General features: G+C 39.8%; 1 protein-coding gene across 2 annotated transcripts in view; it reads right to left on the reverse strand.

The window, feature by feature from the left end:
• PDE3A (phosphodiesterase 3A) overlaps positions 1–15,800 on the reverse strand; it is a 244,362-nt gene that overhangs the window by 35,284 nt on the left and 193,278 nt on the right. For both annotated transcript variants that reach the window (XM_030446873.1, XM_030446866.1), the window contains exons 3-5: positions 7,100–7,360; positions 4,070–4,224; positions 1,680–1,795 (exon numbers count right to left, since the gene is read on the reverse strand). In XM_030446873.1, the coding sequence (XP_030302733.1) occupies positions 1,680–1,795; positions 4,070–4,224; positions 7,100–7,360 (532 nt within the window). The remainder of the gene's footprint in view (positions 1–1,679; positions 1,796–4,069; positions 4,225–7,099; positions 7,361–15,800) is intronic.

The following is a 15,800-nucleotide window of genomic DNA, read 5'->3' on the forward strand; positions in this document are numbered from 1 at the left end:
GGATGCAAAATTGCATATAAAAACACTTTAGTTTACCCCAGAATTTTGCCAAAATAAGTATGGCTAGCATTATTTTAAAATGTTTAAATCTTTTAATTAAAGAGGTACTTTATACACTAGTGGATTTAGCTTAGCAACTTCTACCAAGAATTATTATTTATTGTCTATGGAGGTAATATGCAGAAAAATAATTTGTATTAACTATTGCAAATTGATGCAATGCTTCAGTTGAAACATTGAAAAAATACTAATTATAAGTGCATGATTTGATACAGTCTAAACCATCAAAATATTAAACTTCTGCATAAAATGCTGAGCCAAAATTTTTATTCTTGTCAATCATTGTTCTTAGAATTTGCTTGTGATGGAATGGGGCTTTCCATCACAGAGAAGCTCATGTATTTGGGCTAAAGATATGACTGCTAGCACTTTCTGGAAGAAGAAGAGATTAAAAGTAAAACTCACTGATGGGGTTGTTAAGTGTTGTTGTCCAAATACTGAACATTAAACACACACTCCCCCTTTTAAGTTAATATCTGAAAAAAACAAGTTCAAGTAAGATTTGTTTTGTTCTATAACAAATTCCTGGATTCTCAGTACTGTATCTCCAGTATATCCCAGGTTCAGTTGCATTCATTTGCCTACATGTCTGTTATCTTTTTAAGATGATATTGTGTTACTTAACCTTCACTGTGGTATAACAAAGCAGCTTCTGTACAAGGGGATATTATATAAACTCTTCAGTTTGAAAAAGAGATCCAGTGTGATGGTACTAGGTATGCAGAATAATTGTGCAGCTCCATATTCAAACCCAGCTCTAAACTCAGATTCTCAGAGATGCTTCAGGCATCTATCAGTTTCTATCTGAAGCCTGGGTGGCCAGTATCTCTGAGTAACATTACCTCAATGTTATTCCACATTTGGAAAAAGAACAGGCTGATTTCAAAAAGAAAGGCCTTGTGGTAATTTTTAATTGCAAGCTAAAGCATGGGCAAGCATTACTTTATCCTGCATTTGTACAGGCAAGAGAACCACATTAGTGTGCATTAAGACTGCTTCATGGCTGTAATATTGCACTTTTCAATTAAGAAGTCATTTTTCCCCAGTTAAAAGGAGTACTTTTTTAAAAGGTCCAAAAATCTGAGTAAGAAGCCCCATACTTCACATACCTAAAAATCCATAAGAACTACCTGGTCTTTTTCAATAATAAATACACAGAGATAGACCTCTGAGTTATAATGGCTCATCTTGAAAATGTTTGTATAAGATGGGTCAGTTGCTGCTTACAGCTCTGAATAGCATTCTGTAGGTTCTGCTTCAGGAAATCTCAGTCAGGCAAGATACACAGTTAATCTAACAAATGCTATATAAAACACTGTTCTCAGCCCAGGGAATTACATGGACATAAATCACAACATGATTTAATACTGCACTTGCTACATGATGTCATGACTTACCTCCATCAGTCATAAAAGTCAAAGCATTTACAATGGCATCACTATGAGCTACAGTATTTTAAGCTATGGGGTTTTGGTTTTTAAGTAAGGGAAATAATCTTACCTATAGGGATTGGAAAAACCAGAAAAGACACAGGTTGGACAGAGATTAAAAGCAGCTGTAAGTGTTGGTCACAGAGAAGCAGCTGAGTGAGGCTGAGAGAGCCACAGATCCCCACTCACCTTGCCGGCTCTGCCTTTTGGCATTCAGGTGGTTGGTAGAAGACATGGTGTAGGAGGTGGAGAAGGACCTGCTCTTCGTGATTGTCATCAGAATTGAGTTGTTCCAGGAATCACTGCTGCAAAATCAAAGTGCAAACAAGCATGGATACAGTCAAAAGCCTCAATGGCAAATCTTAAGAAGTTCTAGGAGCCACAGCAAGAAGTATTTGACACTGAGATAGCACAAAAAGAGAGAAGGAAAACAGCATCTATCTTCTGGCTTAACTGCTATTTGCGAGGCACTTGGTATTGTACTCAGAAAAAAAATATTTACAATACAAACACTCCAAAGCTGGAATTCCTTCAGTGGTGAGGCCTGTTCATTTTTATTTAAGCAAAGATGTCTTCACTATATTGTTCTGACAGTACAAAGAGGCTTAAAAGTTGACTTGAAATAAGTTAAATTTATATTCCCTTTTAATGCCTCCTTATAAGAGCCAGAAGTTCTCAGTGTAAATGAAGGATCAGCCTCCTTGACTCCTCTGCTGCAATCACCAAGGGATATGTCTTGTAACCCTTTGGGCACCAGAGGAGCTGCTCAGAAGGCTGGAAGAGGCTTGGAAAATCCCTGCATTGGTGTTGCTAGTGGTGTGCCTTTTCTCTGGGTGAAGCACATCATGCTCTAGCCAACTGAAATGGATTCTGCATCTCCAAAAAATTAATCCTATTGACAGACCCTAAAGACATTGGTCACTGATCCAAGGGAAACTCACTGAAGGAAAATAGGGTGCATGTGTTTGTGTGTGTGGAACAAATGCTGGTCCCTTGCAACAGGATGGGCACATACTTTGAGCCTTCAGGCTGTAACTGTGTACCAGAAGAGGCCAAATATGCCTGTAAAGCAAGAGAACTGTAATTATCATTGTGTTCCTGAATGACACTCATCAAATGTCAGCTGCTTGGAGGAGTGTAGCACTGGCACTTACAGTGAGGTCTATGACTTCTCTGGGCAGAGCTACAAGGTTTCTCAGGCTCTACATTTCTCCTTACAACTAGGTTAGGAGATGACATACACAGCAGAAGATAGACTTTCAATTCAGTAGTCCCAGCTGAACTTTTAAAAAACCTGGAAAAATTAAGTGTTCTCAAAGAAAAAAGCATGTCACATTATCTTAACTCTACAAACACCTTATTGTTTTGAAAGAGCAAGCACTGCCTACAATATGTGCTGGCTGTCTTCATAGGCCCAAATCCCTATAATCTGTGATAAAGTAAGAGAAAGAAAGAATCCAGCTGCTTTTTTAAATAATTTTTTTGTTTCATGTGTTGTTTTGTTTTTGTTTCTTTTTTTTTAATCAACAGGAAGAAACTCTGAAAAACTTTCAGGGATGTGCTTTAGGAAACTGGAACTAAATTTTGGGTTGGGCACAAAAGGGAGTAGGTAGATACCTCATCCTATTCAAACCTCCTTACAGATCTAGTGGTCTTCTCCTATGATGCATCGTATGAACACAAGATTAAAGTGTATGTGTTGTTATAGAATCCAGAACTCTTTTCCAGGCAAGACAAATAAATAATGTATAATTCCTCCAGTGATTTTGCTAAAATTAATTAATTTCAAGGCTTTATTAATTGTCGCTTTGTACTTGTCTCTTTAAGACTAGCACGTTTTTTGTTTTTTTTTTTTCCTCAATAGTAAAAAATCTACTTTCTTCTCTAAATCACTTTTTTACTTATCTAACTCAATGGTTTTTATTTACCATCTATTGATGGTATTGCATTTGCAGGACTTTGCTCAGGCATCCCTAAGCTCTTCCTGTATTCTGGAATGGAGTGCACACATGGGATGCAGGGCAAGTACAGAGCTATATGGCCTGATGACACTCCCTCCACTTCTATGGCCAGAAAACCACACAGCTGTGTTTTAAAAGGGTCCACCTAAAATCAGTGTTTGTATTCTGGAAGTTTAGTATCTAGAGGATGGAGAAGTGCTTTATGACCTGGTTCAATAGTAGGACTACATCACTTAGAGGTGATCTTTAGAGCTAGGTTAGTTGATAGAATTTTTTCTTGGATGGGTGATGCCCATGGAGGAAACTGCAAGAAGACTTTAACCAGATATCTTTGTTTCCAATGTTATTGTGAAATTCTGAACTTTGTTAGCATAAAGACATTTATTTATTTACTTATTTATTGGTTATAATTTTTCTTCCCAATGATAACAACAGGTTTGCATAACCTGACTAAAATTGGGAAAGTCACTTCTTTGGCAACCCAATTTAGAAAAACATAAAGAAGTAGCACACTAACACACTTTGGAGTCAGCATTTGGAAATGAGGGACATCATCACACAGAACCAAATAAATTTACTCAAAAAGAGGCATGAAAGAGAGAGGAAGCAATTTTTAACCTGGATGAAGATGATTCATGAGGTTTGATGCTGCCACTGCGATCCCTTCTCACTGGAGCTGGCTCCAATGTAGGTAATCCTGTTGCTGATGTTGTTGTTGTCCAAGTTGAGGACACCCGTCTCAGCAGTCCTGGAGGCAAACTTCTCCGTAAGCGCTACAGAAAAATCAGTTGCTCAGTTTACATATGCTACAAAAACTTCAAATATGCAGAAGAAAAATATTTCTAGTTCATTAATTCTTCCTGACAATACCTAGTGATGTACCTTATATCTGTATTCTCCCAGGTAATATGAGCTTACTTTCTATTCAAATCAATACAGTCGGTGATTTAAATGCTTGGAGGGTCTGGACTATCCTCCCTATTTCAAGTTTTAACAAGTTACCTATCCACAGCCCCATAGCCACAGATGTTCATGACTTGGAGTCAGACAATGTTGGTCGTGCTTTTGAAAAATTTTGCCCTTATATGATGAGGCCAAAAGCACTTAAACAAGTCATAAGGGCCACAAAGGTGACTGATGAATTGGAGCATCTGTTGAAAAGAAAAACTGAGAGAGCTAGGATTGCTCAGCATGAAAAAGAGAAGGCTTAGGGGTCATCTTACCAATGTATACAAACACCTGAAGGGAGGTATAAAGAAGATGGAGTCAGGCTCTTTCTAGTGGTGTCCAGTGATAAGAAAAGAGGCAATGGGACACAAATTGAAATAAAAGAAATTCCATTTAAATGTAAGAAAATATTTTTTACCGTGAGGATGACTGAACACTGAACAAGGTTGTGAGAGAGGCTGTGAAGTCTACATGCAAACCAAACTACATCAAATCCCAATTGGACATTGTGTGAAGGAACCTGCTCCACACTGAGCCCAGAGACCCCTGCTCCAGGCTCACTTTGCTTGAGCTGAGGGACTGAACCTAGATGATCTCTGGACTGGACTAGATGCTCTTCAGACATACTTTCTACATCAACTATTCTGTGATTTAAAACTGTCATGACTGCTTAGAGTCAGAGATTAAAGACAAAAAGGCTATAAGAAAAAAAAGGGGAGAGGAGCTCCAACTTTTTTTTCCTGTTATATCTACCCAATCCAAAGATTACTCTCTGAAATAAAACTGTCATAGTCTGGAATACGATGTTTTCGGAAAAGCTTAGAGAAAGCATCATTGTTTGCAGAAGATTTTCTTTGACCTGCATTTTTCTTTCATCTGACTCTTCCTTTTCTCCACTAATAAGACTCACAATATTTTTTCAAATTTTTGAAGGCAAAGATAATAAAGGATGATGACAGAGACTCTTTGTGGATCCAGATTTGCTGTTGCAGATCCTTTAATTTCATACAATATTTCTCTTGCAGTTCTCATGAATTGTTTAAGAACTAAAATAGATGTCATCTGATGGAGAGCTTTGACTTTGCCAGAGTGTTAGGAGGTGGGAGACAGAAGACACTTGTAGCTCTGAAGCTCAGACTTACAGATAAATATGTTAACATACTGTCTCCTTACCTAAAATGCTCAGTCATATGCTCAAGGTAAAGACCTTAAATCTATATTTAGACGCTTAAATAAAGGACTGAAAACTATTAGATTTATGAACCATAATACATTTAGGTCAGTGAATTCTTCAGTCACATTAGTTCTCTGTAGCATTAACTTATTTCTTCATCCTTCATTTCTCTTCTCCTCACAAGGTATTATGCAACAGCAAACTGGTATCTGTTCCCTGTGTTTGCTCATGTGATGGCAGTATTCTTCCACTTAACTTTTCCCCTCAGATCCTAGACTACAGCCATTACAGACACGGAAACAAAAATAAATTGAAAAACAGGCTTAACGACCTGTGAACATCCATTTCAAAATACACATCTGCTAAAGAGGTGAATAGGGTAATAATTATCATCACATTAAAACATATTAAAAAAGGAATCAGAAGTGTAATTCAGAGGCCAGGAAATGATGGAATGAATGTTGGCTGTGCCATTTGAACTTTTAAAACTCACAAGCATTTTCCTGTGCAACATCCTCTGCCTATATTTAATTCTGCCAGGGAGAATGCAGTACAAAGGTATTTTGGTTTAGTTTAAAAAAATGAAATGTAAGTGTTGCAGGACAGCTAATTAGCAACAAGCTTACAATTCAAACTGCTTCAAAGCTGATGTGTTCTTGCTAGTTGTTCACTTACTAAATGTGGGTGATTAGCACTGGTTATTTCCCGCCAGATTAATGAGCATTCATAAAGCCATCTGTCAAGGCAGTAATATATACATATATATATATATGTATATTTTTAGCTCAGTCTTCTTTTTGTTCAAGACTACTTGTCATGAAGTCACAATACTTGTCATACTAAGTACTGTGGTGATCTTTTTTGTGTGTTTGTGTTTGTGTTTGGTTTGCAATATTTTAAACTTCATCCGAAGCACCTGGAGGTCATCAATAGAGACTTTCTCATTGACTTTTATAGGCTTCATATCTCTAGTTGAGAGAAAGTAGAGATCAAAATTCACACAGAATTTCAAATTCCAATCTTCAAAGTGGGCAAAAAGGTCCCTCATATTACTACTTAGTTCCTTACTGCTCCTAGACTAGGTAGTGACTGCACATGCAACTGCTGAAATCTTTTGAATGGGAGGGGACTTTCTGTCTGAGATGTACAGAGGCAGACACTTGAGTCTAGATGCTGAAAGGCTTTTTCTTGCTCTGCTTCCTATCTTTTCTTCTCTCTTAGTGTCCAAACAACACCTGTGAGAAAATATTCACAACACGTATGTGAGCTATCTTGTGATGAATATAATTTTCTAAAGATGCCTGAACCAAAGTTAACCTGGCCATGAGTTGAAGGATACACAGGCACTGTCTCTCTAGGAAACCAAAAGTCTACTTAGCTGTCTTTTTATGGTAAAGTATGATTAGTACAAAACATACTGATTTGAAACAAATAAGGAAAAAGCCCAGAGACTTCTCCCACAAACTCAGTGCTGTCCCTTTAGGAAGGGCCAAGTTACAAGATGACAGAAAAGGTCCAGTTCTCACCTTGGGAATAGCCAGTTTCTCTCCTTTCTCTGGACATTCCTCTGAGTCGGAGCAGGTGTAGTTCTCACTGAATGATACCAAAGGGTTCAACCTTGGCTTGTGGATGGCTTGGAAGGTTAACTGTGTATTAAGCAGGTTGCTCACTGTTCTCAGTGAAGTACACACATTGGGGGGCAGCGAAGGGTCTGCCAGAAGATCTGTAATGAGCCCATGTGCTTCTCCCATGACAGCGATATCCACTGTGATACTGGTACCAGAAGACTGAAAAAGACAAAAATAATACATATAAGACAAAAATAATACATGTAAGACCATAGAAGTGAACATCCTGCTGAGCAGTATCTAAAGCTGAGGAGAACTCTCTCTACAACTGTTGTTAAAGCAGTTGCCCACAGAGTAGAAAAATAATAACATGAAATAATTCTTTAAATAAAAGAGTATCATGCTGAATAGGCTGATCATCAGACATAATGCTCACAGTCCACAAAGAGTGTGGAATTTTATCATATCTGATTTCACAGCTTTCACCATCTGCAGCTGACTTAACCCATCTGAATGAGTTGTTCAGGCTCCCTACAGAGACACAGTCAATGGCCAGGGGCTATTTGCACAAATAATTTTGTAGACATAGCTTAGCATGGGAGGAGGCTCTCTTGAGAGATGGTGTTTTACTAACTACACAGACATCTAGAACAACTAATGTTTTGTGCTTAGATGAATGAAACTAATCTCAACCATATGCTGAAATCTTTAAAATATCTGCAGTGTATTAAAATACAGTATTCTGCTATGGTGGCAACATCATTGTTTTCCAAGCAATTGTGTATTGGGCAACTATACCAAAATGGAAATGGATTAAAAAGTGGCTTTTCCAATCCTTGTTTTATTTAGACAGAATCAATGAGAATAGTTACTCTACAGATATGTGGGACCAATTCAGATGGTCCTCACCTTCTGTTCATTTTGAAATATATACCTATTTTACATGTATAATTCAGGAAGAATTATTAACTAAAGCAACGTGTGAGTAAAAATAATACCAAGGAATCGCTCAGAAAACTGGAAAAAAATCTTACACAACCCTACTCATTACATGCCTATAATTGATCTGTAAATGTTGCACTGGGTACCAATGGTGGCCCAGGCAAGTTGTCTTCATATGTGCAGTCCATTCATCATGGAAACAGGTTACCTAACACATCTGTAGCACTGGCCTTCCAGTACATGCATGAGAGGGTTGATCCCTACATACATCCATACATCTGGAGTTTTTCCAGTATTTCCTGACATCTAGCAGCTCTACGTCTGTCCTAAACCCAGTAGGACAAAATATTGCCACTAAAATAAACACTCTATTGCCAAAAGCTGAAAAGTTGTGAAGTCTGTGAATGGACAGTTGTATGATACAACTGCAAAAGACTAAGGATCCTTAAAATCTCCTAGAAGAACAGTGAGGGTAGAGGAACACAGAAGTAGAACAACCAGAAAGGAAGGTGTACGAACTTCCAATGCAGCAGCTGGTGCACTTTCAATCACCATAAAATCTTCATGGAGTTTCTAATTCCAAACACTCCAAAACTGAGAATTTTTCCTTTGCTGTGTTTCTAATACACAAAATCCATCCTGCTGCTACTGCTTTGAACTTTTCATCAGGTGTACATGATGTTTGCCAGAGACCATTCCAAGATATTTTGTAGGGATTTGCTTTCACATATTTCTTAGAAAAAACCCACGGTACCCAATTTTCCAAATGGGGAAGTTATTCATATGAAGAGGTTTCTTGAAGTGGCAAGTACATAGTATGGAGACTTGGGCTTAGCAGAAGAGCAAGCAGAGCCCAGACCAGGAGTGACTCACCAGTGACAACATTTATGGACCTCACAACACATCAAAGAATAGCAGAGCTGGGCACTGCTTTGTTGTTACAAAAGGCTTGACTGGCAATAGCAAAGTATTTCTGAGAAGAGTGGTGTATCAGTACAACTAAACGTCTCCCCTCTGTCTTCCAAGGTGCACAGTGTGGACATCAGGCCCTTGGCAAAAGCTCTTTCATTCCACTGATCCACTTCTCGTGTCCCACTTCCTGCTAACTGCTGGAGGACCAGAAGGCTTCCTAATTCACTATGCTCTCACACAACCAGAAAGCCAGGCTCTTCTTCCCACATTTCTTTGTAATGATACAAAGCAAAATAAATCAGAAACTGTTTGATATAGTGAAGTGCTATTTCATCCTACTGAAAAAAATTAATAGCTGAAGTTAATTTAATGGCTCTTTCATTGCTTAATCTCTCAGGAGTGCATGCAGGAGAGTCTTCCAGATGCTAAAGAAAATCCTTAAATTGAAAGAAGGAGCTTGGGATGGGAGTAATTAATTATCTATCTTAAACTCAGCCCTGATAAAACAGACCATAGGGGAGTGAGGGAGAATACATCATTTGAGAAGCCTCATATTTTCAGCAAAACTGAATAATCTACAGTTTTAAATTTTATTAAGGCTGGAGCCTGGAGTTGCTGATTGCCGATCAAAGACAGAGATTAATACTTCAATGAGGTAAACAAGTCTGACTCAGTGGGCCATGAGCAGAGGCCCAGATTTTGCACAGCAGTACTAACATTTTGCATAGCAGCCAGCATTGTTCTCCACGATTAGTACCAAGTGGGGAGAGGGAGAGCCCTTCTCTTCTCAATGGTTAATTTCTGCCACATGGCCTCTGATGTGGGAGGAGGCCTTGTCGCATCTTGGTGACCCCTGCCTTTCCTCCGGGACCCAGTAGATTTATCCAATTCAAATGCCAGACTGCACCAAGTTACACAAGCAGCTGGTGCAGAGGCCACATGGCCCAGGAAGAGGGATGCCACACATGGTGTCTGCAACGTTCCTGTCTCCTGGCCATGAAGGGCAGCCTGCCTGAAAATCAAGTTACACACATAGCATACAGGAGCACTGCTGCAGCCATGACCCAACAAAACAAATCAGAGGGAACAAAAGTGCCTCTTTCTCTAGAAGTGTGCCTTGCACCTGGGAAAGGATTCAGACCTTGGCAACAGCACATACCACACCACCTCACCCTCTGCTGTCCTTGGTGTACAGCAAGTTGGGAGGACAGTTTGTGTTTTTCACCAAAAGGCCATTATTATCTGTGGGTCAGACACCTTCAGTTGACACCTGACACCAAACCCATGCATCCACATCCATCCAAACATCCATCCATTCTGTCTCCATGAAGCATGGCCAGAGAGCTTAGTCTTCATCCCTGTATGGAGCTGCATGCTGAGTGTCCCTCACTGGGGCTGAAATGAAACATATTTTCTGCCAGCACAGCCCAGCCAGGGGCTCTGTACAACATCAACAGGTTTGTGCAACACAATATGCTGCATTGCACAGTACTTCAAAGTAAAAAAAAAAATTAAAAAATTATGCAATATTTCAAGAACATCACAGTACTGCAGTGATCTGCTTTAAATGACACCTATAATAGTCACAGTATTGTTTGAACTACTTATAATGCTTATAATCCTTAGAATGAGAGTATATGTAAAAGGAAAATAGCCCAAACTTAAATTCCACTTGAAGAAACAAGAAGAGGGTAAAAATTGCTCTAACCCACTAGCTTCAGTACATTAACACCATATCCTGAATTGGTGTGGTTTACATGTTGCAATTTAATTGCACAGAACTTGTATACAGGAAAACAGTTTTGTTTTGTTCCGTTTTTTCAAGCAGTTTAAATATTTCACTGAATTACAGAATGACAAGGGATTCAAAGGGACCTCTGAGGATCATCTAGGCCAACCCCACCCTGCTAGAGCAGTATCCTCTAGAGCTGTTTGGAGAGGAATACATCCAGGTGGGTCTTGAGTGTCTCCAGGGATGGAGACCAAACAACCTCCTTGGGCAATCTGTTCCAGTGTTGTGTTACCCTCAGAGTGAAGAAGTATTTTCTCATATTTAATTTAAATCTCTTGTTTGCCAGTTTGTGTCCATTACCCATTGTTCTGTCACTGGACACCACAGAGAAGAGTCCAGACCCATCCTCATGACATCCATCCTTTAGATATTTATAAACATTGATAAGATCCCTCCTCAGCCTCCTTTCCTTTAAGCTAAAAAAACAAAGCTCTCTTAGCCTTTCCTTGTAGGGCAGATGCTCCAGTCCCTTATACATCTTAGTGGCTGTGTGCTGGACTCTCTCCAGTAATTCGTTGTCCTTCTTGAACTGGGGAGCCCAGAACTGCACACAGTACTCCAGGTGAGGCCTCACCAGAGAGGAGCAGAGTGGGAGGGTAATCACCCTTGACCTGTTGGCCACAGTCTTTACAACACACCCCAGGATGGCACTGGCCCTCTTGGCTGCCAGGGCACATTGTTGGCTCATGGTGAGACCGCTGCCTACCATGACACCCAGGTTTTTTTCCCCAAGCTGCTTTCCAGAAGGTGAACCCCTAACCTGTACTGGTGCATGGTGTTGTTTTTCCCCAGAAGGAGTACCTTACACTTGTCCTTATTGAGCTTCATTTGGTTTCTGCCCTCCCAGCTGTCCAACCTGTCCAGCTGGAGAGCAGCACAGCTCTCTGGCATCTCAGCCACCCCTCCCAGTTTTCTATCATCAGCAAATTTGCTGATGATACACTCTGTCCCCTCATCTAAATATACTGAATAAGACTGGACTCAGCACCGACCCCTGAGGGACATCACTGGTCACCCATCTCCATCCTGACTCAACCCCACTGACTAAGACTCTCTGACCTCTATCCTTCAATCAGTTCCTAATACATCTTACTACTCAACTGTTGAATTCACATCTCTCAAGTTTGCTTGTGAGGACATCGTGAGGGCCAATATTAAAAGCCTTGCTTGAGGTCAAGGTAGATGACATCAACTGCCCTTCCCTCATCTAACTTTCTGATTATGCCGTCATAAAAGGCTAGTGGATTGGTTAAGCATGACCTTCCCTTAATAAATCCATGCTGGCTATTCCTTATAATTTTCCCTTCATCTAAGTGGTTAGAGATGGCCTCCAGAATGAGCTGCTCCATCACCTTTCCAGGGATGGATTTCATCTAACTCAGCATGTGTATCAGGCTAATCTAACTAAATAAAATCACAGGTATTTAATTATTATTTTCTAAAACCAGTTACAAATTAAACACCTGAAACAATTTTAAAATATTTGCTTTTTTAGATTATCTACTACAAAACAGTAGACAACTGTATATATTTGGCAAACCATTACTCAGAAAACTATAAAGTGTTTCCCTAAAGGACAAGGAAATCCGGAATTTTTTTTAAAAAATACACGATTATGTGTAAAGATTCATGCAAACCAGTAAAATGTATTTAAACAAATTTTAAATTGATGTAATCATATGTATGCATATTCACAAATGTGCACATATATATACACACAGTCATTTTTTAGGGCTAAAGTGCATACAAAATCCATGCACTGAATTTTTATGTAGTTTTCTACTAACGTGCATAGCCTCTGCATGAACTGATCTGGATTCTTTCCAAATCACTTTACTCATCAAAACTGAAAAGGCTGGATACTTGAGAATAGAGGCATGAATAACATGTTTGCAATTAATGCTACAAACAACTAAGTTGATGAAACAACCAAACCAAACCAAACAAAACACAACAAAAAAACCCAACAACACAAGAACTAAGCTAAGGTGGATTTAATTTCACTCTGGTCAGCATTCATTTACCAATCTATGCTAACAACTTCACTCCCATGAATTTTGGAGAAGACTGTCTTACTGTTCCCCCTGTGACTTCATTCCAACTCTGATTTAAGTGATGTCAATGCAGTGACTAAAACTAAAATGCTCTAGGGCATGAGAATGAGAAAGCAAACAGGCTGAAAACAAGGAAGGAAAGAGGGAGGGAAGGGAAAGAAGGGGAGAAGGAAGGAAGCAAGGACCCAGCATTATCAAACACAAACAATTCATTTGCACACACAGTCTCATGTAAGGGAAAAAATAAAATCTTGAATTGCTGTAGCTGGTTCAAGGAAAATCACTGAAGGCAGAGATGCTGGCCTTCTACCAGGTTACAGTCAAGAACACTCTGTAAATGAAAGAATAGAGGGGATGAGGAAGGAAAAAAGGGGAAAAGCACCATCCAGCATATCTTCAATCTTCACACAATTACGAGCAACAATAAATCACAGTTTGATATAGTTTCCAAGTCACATCATGAAGACTAAGGCCAAGCTGTCTGGAAACAAAATTAAAAGCAAATATAATTCTCCATTATTTTAATGTCCACAGAGCGATTTGAAGGATAAACATGAATTGGCTTCTATGGAAATAATGAATCATTTTAAAGGCGCCACAGACTTAACTACTCCACCTCTCACTGAATGGCGAAGAAGAAAATTGTGTGTACAAATCTTTGATATTTCACTTTTCTCTATTTAAGGCTGTGGATCCGGAGTCCTACCCAGATTTCTAATTTTTATTTTAATGTTAGTTTGCACTAACACAAGATTTCAGGTATTCTCCTCTCTAGCAAGCAAACAGGACATTTATGAGAATCTTTCCTTCACCTTAATGGAGCACAACATTTCCACTGCTCTCTGGAGGTGGAGCAGCTGTAAGCTCTGGAAGGCTTCTTTGGTAGGATTGAATATAGCACCTTCCTACTGTCTCATTCATTACATGGATCAAAGCAAACCTTTCTTAATCATCAGAGTAGTCACTGATTATGCTGCTGATTCTTTAAAGAACCCAGTCAGGAAACTGAAAACCAGGACACTGAAGCAGAAGATGAGCCCCCAGTAAGGGAAGACTCTAGATCTTGCGTGAGCCGTAACGATTATGCTTTTGACCCTGGTTATATGAGGTTTGGGATGGCACCACCATAACAAAGCAAACCTTCCTTGTAACAATTACACTGAATGTGTCTGTAATCTACAGAGCAGAAAATTTCATGACTGCTCCACGCAGTGTGTCTGTAGCCTGAGCACCTGCAAGCATGATGCTAGAGTCTAAGGATCACAGCATAGCCAGAGAAAATTTTTGAAAGTATTTCTGCAAACAGAAGATCTAATGATATGGGGCTCACCAGAGAGTTATATTATTTTTCATCCCCTCAGCACTCATGGTGTTATTATCCCACAGCATTCTCCTAGAGAAGCTGGTGTCTCGTGGCTTAGACTCTGCAATGGATTAAAAACTGGCTGGATGGCCAAGCCCAGGCAATTGTAGTGAATGGAGTTAAATCCAGTTGGTGGCCAATCACCAGTGGTGTTCCCCAGGACTCAATTTTGGGTCCGGTCTTATTCAATATCTTTATCAGTTGTGTAGATGAGAGGATTGAATGCTTCCTCAGAAAGTCTGCAGACAACACCAAGTTGGATAGGAGTGTTGATCTGCTTGGGCTCTGCAGAGGGACCTGGACAGATTGGGTTGATAGGCTAAGGCCAATTTTTTGAGGTTTAACAAGCCCAAGTGTTGGGCATTTGGATCATAACAACCCCAGCCAACGCTGCAGGCTTGGGAAGTGTGGCTGGAAAGCTGCCTGGCTGAAAAGGACCTGGGGAGTGCTGGTTGACACCTGGTCGAACATGAGCCAACAGAAGGATGCTGCATTGCTAGAATGTGTTCAGAGAAGAGCAGCCAAGGTGGTGAGGGGTCTAGAGAACAAGTCCTATGAGGAGAGGCTGAGGGAACTGGTAGTGTTTAGTTCGGAGCGGGATGAGAGACCTTATCACTCTCTACCTGAAAGAAGGTTGTAGTGAGGTGAGTGTTAGCCTTTTCTCCCAAGTAAAGGATGATAGGACTAGAGGAAAGTGCCTGTAGTTGCACCAGTGGAGATTTAGACTAGATATGAGGAAGAATTCCTTTACTAATAGGGTAGTCAGGTGCTGGAATAAGCTGCCAAGGGAGGTAGTAGAATCACCATTCCTGGAGGCATTCAAAAAACACTTTACGTGTGGTACTTCAGAACATACACTAGTGGATATGGTGTGTTTTTCTGGGTTGTATTTTGGGGTCAATGATCTTAGAGGTCTTTTTCCATCATGACAGTTCTGGGATTCTCTATTGCAATGACCCCTTCCCTCAGCAGCAGCCCTATGGCCACACAGAATGCAATAGGCAGTTCTGCCTGGGGCTGTATGTGTGCTGATGTGCAGGTTTGTACCAGGCTCTCTCCACAATCTCACTCTGTGTTAAACTGTCACTCATCTACTACCAAGCAAAACCACTAGTTTGGATCTTCCTCTGGTACACCATAAGTTTTGTCTAAAATTTCTAGCATGATGACAATCCCTGATGCTTCCTCCCATTTGCCACATTTGCTTGAAACTGTTGGACAACATGATCACATAAGTCTACTTTTAATCTCTTCTGAATCATTTAATATCTTTAATATCTTCTAAATCATCATAAAATTTACAAATACTGAATTTGGGGCCTTTGAGAAAGTGGCACTGGCTTGAGAAAAATAGTTTTTTTCTTACATTCTGTGGAATGTATCACTTTTTATAGCCCACTTTGGGGTTGCAGTTGCCATCACCACATACTGCACCTCTGCCTTAGGTAACACCATGCACAGAGTTCATAACTCCAGCCGACTAAACTTCTTCCATTACAGGACCTTTCAATTCCTAATAGCTTTGTCAGCCAAAGAGCTCAGGCCGAAATGTATACTGCCAGGTATTTGTCTGGGGTGAATTATTTCAGCGTTTGA

This window comes from Calypte anna, chromosome 1 (assembly GCF_003957555.1).
Source record: "Calypte anna isolate BGI_N300 chromosome 1, bCalAnn1_v1.p, whole genome shotgun sequence".
NCBI lineage: Eukaryota > Metazoa > Chordata > Aves > Apodiformes > Trochilidae > Calypte > Calypte anna.